Genomic DNA, 1,747 nt, shown 5'->3' on the forward strand with positions numbered 1-1,747 from the left:
AGCAGCAGCAGCAGCAGCAGCAGCAACAGCAGCAGCAGCAGCAGCAGCAGCAGCAGCAGCAGCAGCAGCGTTACATTGTAGAATTGTTTTTCTGAAGGATAGATCCACTTGCCGTCTGGCGAGGGTATCGATGATGTTTCTCTTTCTGTTGATAGTTTTATTTCTGTCTCCTTTCGTGCTGCTGCTGCTGCTGCTGCTGCTGCTGGTGCTGCTGCTGCTGCTGCTGCTGGTGCTGCTGCTGCTGCTGTTGTCTGTGTCTGCGGCTCCTGGGGACGAGCCAGGGGACAGCCCGAAGACAGAAGTGTCTCCTTTTCGGTGTCTCCCATCTTCCGTCTCCTTGGGATCGTCTCCTCCAGCAGCAGCAGCAGCAGCAGCAGTAGCAGCAGCAGCAGCAGCAGCAGCAGCAGAAGTAGCAGCAGCAGAAATATCTCTATGGAAAGATGTTGCTGCTGAGGCAATGCATGCGCATGCAGCCCCAAACCTCCACCCCTCAAAACCAAATGAAACCTTCTCCTGCTTCTGCTGCAGTACCCCCAGGGGCCCCCCAAGGGTTTAGGGTTTAGGGTTTAGGGTTTAGGGTTTAGGGTTTAGGGGTTTGTGTATGAAGGGCCCCCAAGGGCCCCTCTTATGAAGCAGGGGCCCCCCAAGGGCCCCCTGTGCATAACGGGGGCCCCCGAGGCGGAGGCCCTGGGGGTCGTAGCGGGGAGGAGACAGCAGCAGCAGCAGCAGCAGCAGCAGCAGCAGCAGCAGCAGCAGCAGCAGCAAGAGCAGCAAGAGCTGCGAGAAGGACAAAGAAGGGAAGGAGAAGGAGACAACAGCAGCAAAAAGTGTAAAAGTATTGAGGGACCGCTGTTGCTGCTGCTGCTGCTGCTGCTGCTACTCCTGCTGCTGCTGCTGCTGCTGCTGCTGCTGCTGCTGCTGAGCGAGGAGAAGGGGAATAAGAAAAAGAAGAAACAACAAAACAATAAAATATAATATTTTATTTTATATTTAATATATTTTAATTGTTCTGCTGCTCTATAACAACTCGTGCTGCGCCTGCTGCAACAAAACGAAGGAGATGGGGGCCCCCGTTGGGGGCCCCCTTGCTGCTGCTGCTGCTGCTGCTGCTGTTGCTGCTGCTGCTGCTGCTGCAGCTGCTGCTGCTGCAATGCCTCGAAAGTGGAAATATAATGGAGTTAATTTATTTTAATAAAATAAATAAAAGAAAGAAAAACAAAAAAAGTTGTTATACACCGTAAACCCTCAATGAGCTGAGCTGCCTATACACCCCAGGGTGGTGTGGTTGTGTGTCTGCTGTATCTCCTCTCTCTCTGCATGCATATTAAAAAATAATAAATAAATTAAAAACACAAAATAATTATATTCTTTTTATTTCGTCAGAGAGGAAACCCCCAGTAGCAGCAGCAGGACCAGCAGCAGCAGCAGCAGCAGCAGCAGCAGCGCCACCGACAGCAGCAGCAGCAGCAGCTGAAGGACCAGCTGCAGCAGCATCACCTACAGCAGCACAAACAGCATCCAGGCAAGAACAGGAGCAGCAACTACAACAACAACAACAACAACAGCATCAGCAGCAGCAGCAGCAACAACAGCAGCAGCGGCAGCAGCAGCAACAACAGCAGCAGCAACAAGAGTGCAGTGCCCCCTACAGCTGCAGTTCTAGCAGGCTCAACAACAGCAGCAACAGCAGCAGCAGCAGCAGCAGCAACAGCAACAGCAGCAGCAGCAGCAGCAGCAACAGCAGCAG

The 1,747-nt window shown here is 52.7% G+C and overlaps 1 protein-coding gene across 1 annotated transcript in view; it reads left to right on the forward strand.

Moving 5' to 3' along the window:
• Window positions 1-627: 627 nt before the first annotated feature.
• Window positions 628-1,747, forward strand: part of EMH_0072780 (uncharacterized protein) — a gene marked incomplete at both ends in the record, with an annotated part of 3,537 nt that continues 2,417 nt past the window's right edge. Inside the window, 2 exons of the mRNA XM_013499257.1 lie at window positions 628-835; window positions 1,384-1,745. Of these exons, the coding sequence (XP_013354711.1) occupies window positions 628-835; window positions 1,384-1,745 (570 nt within the window). The remainder of the gene's footprint in view (window positions 836-1,383; window positions 1,746-1,747) is intronic.

Source organism: Eimeria mitis, genomic scaffold, assembly GCF_000499745.2.
Source record: "Eimeria mitis Houghton genomic scaffold, Emh_scaff4143, whole genome shotgun sequence".
In the NCBI taxonomy this organism is placed as follows: domain Eukaryota; phylum Apicomplexa; class Conoidasida; order Eucoccidiorida; family Eimeriidae; genus Eimeria; species Eimeria mitis.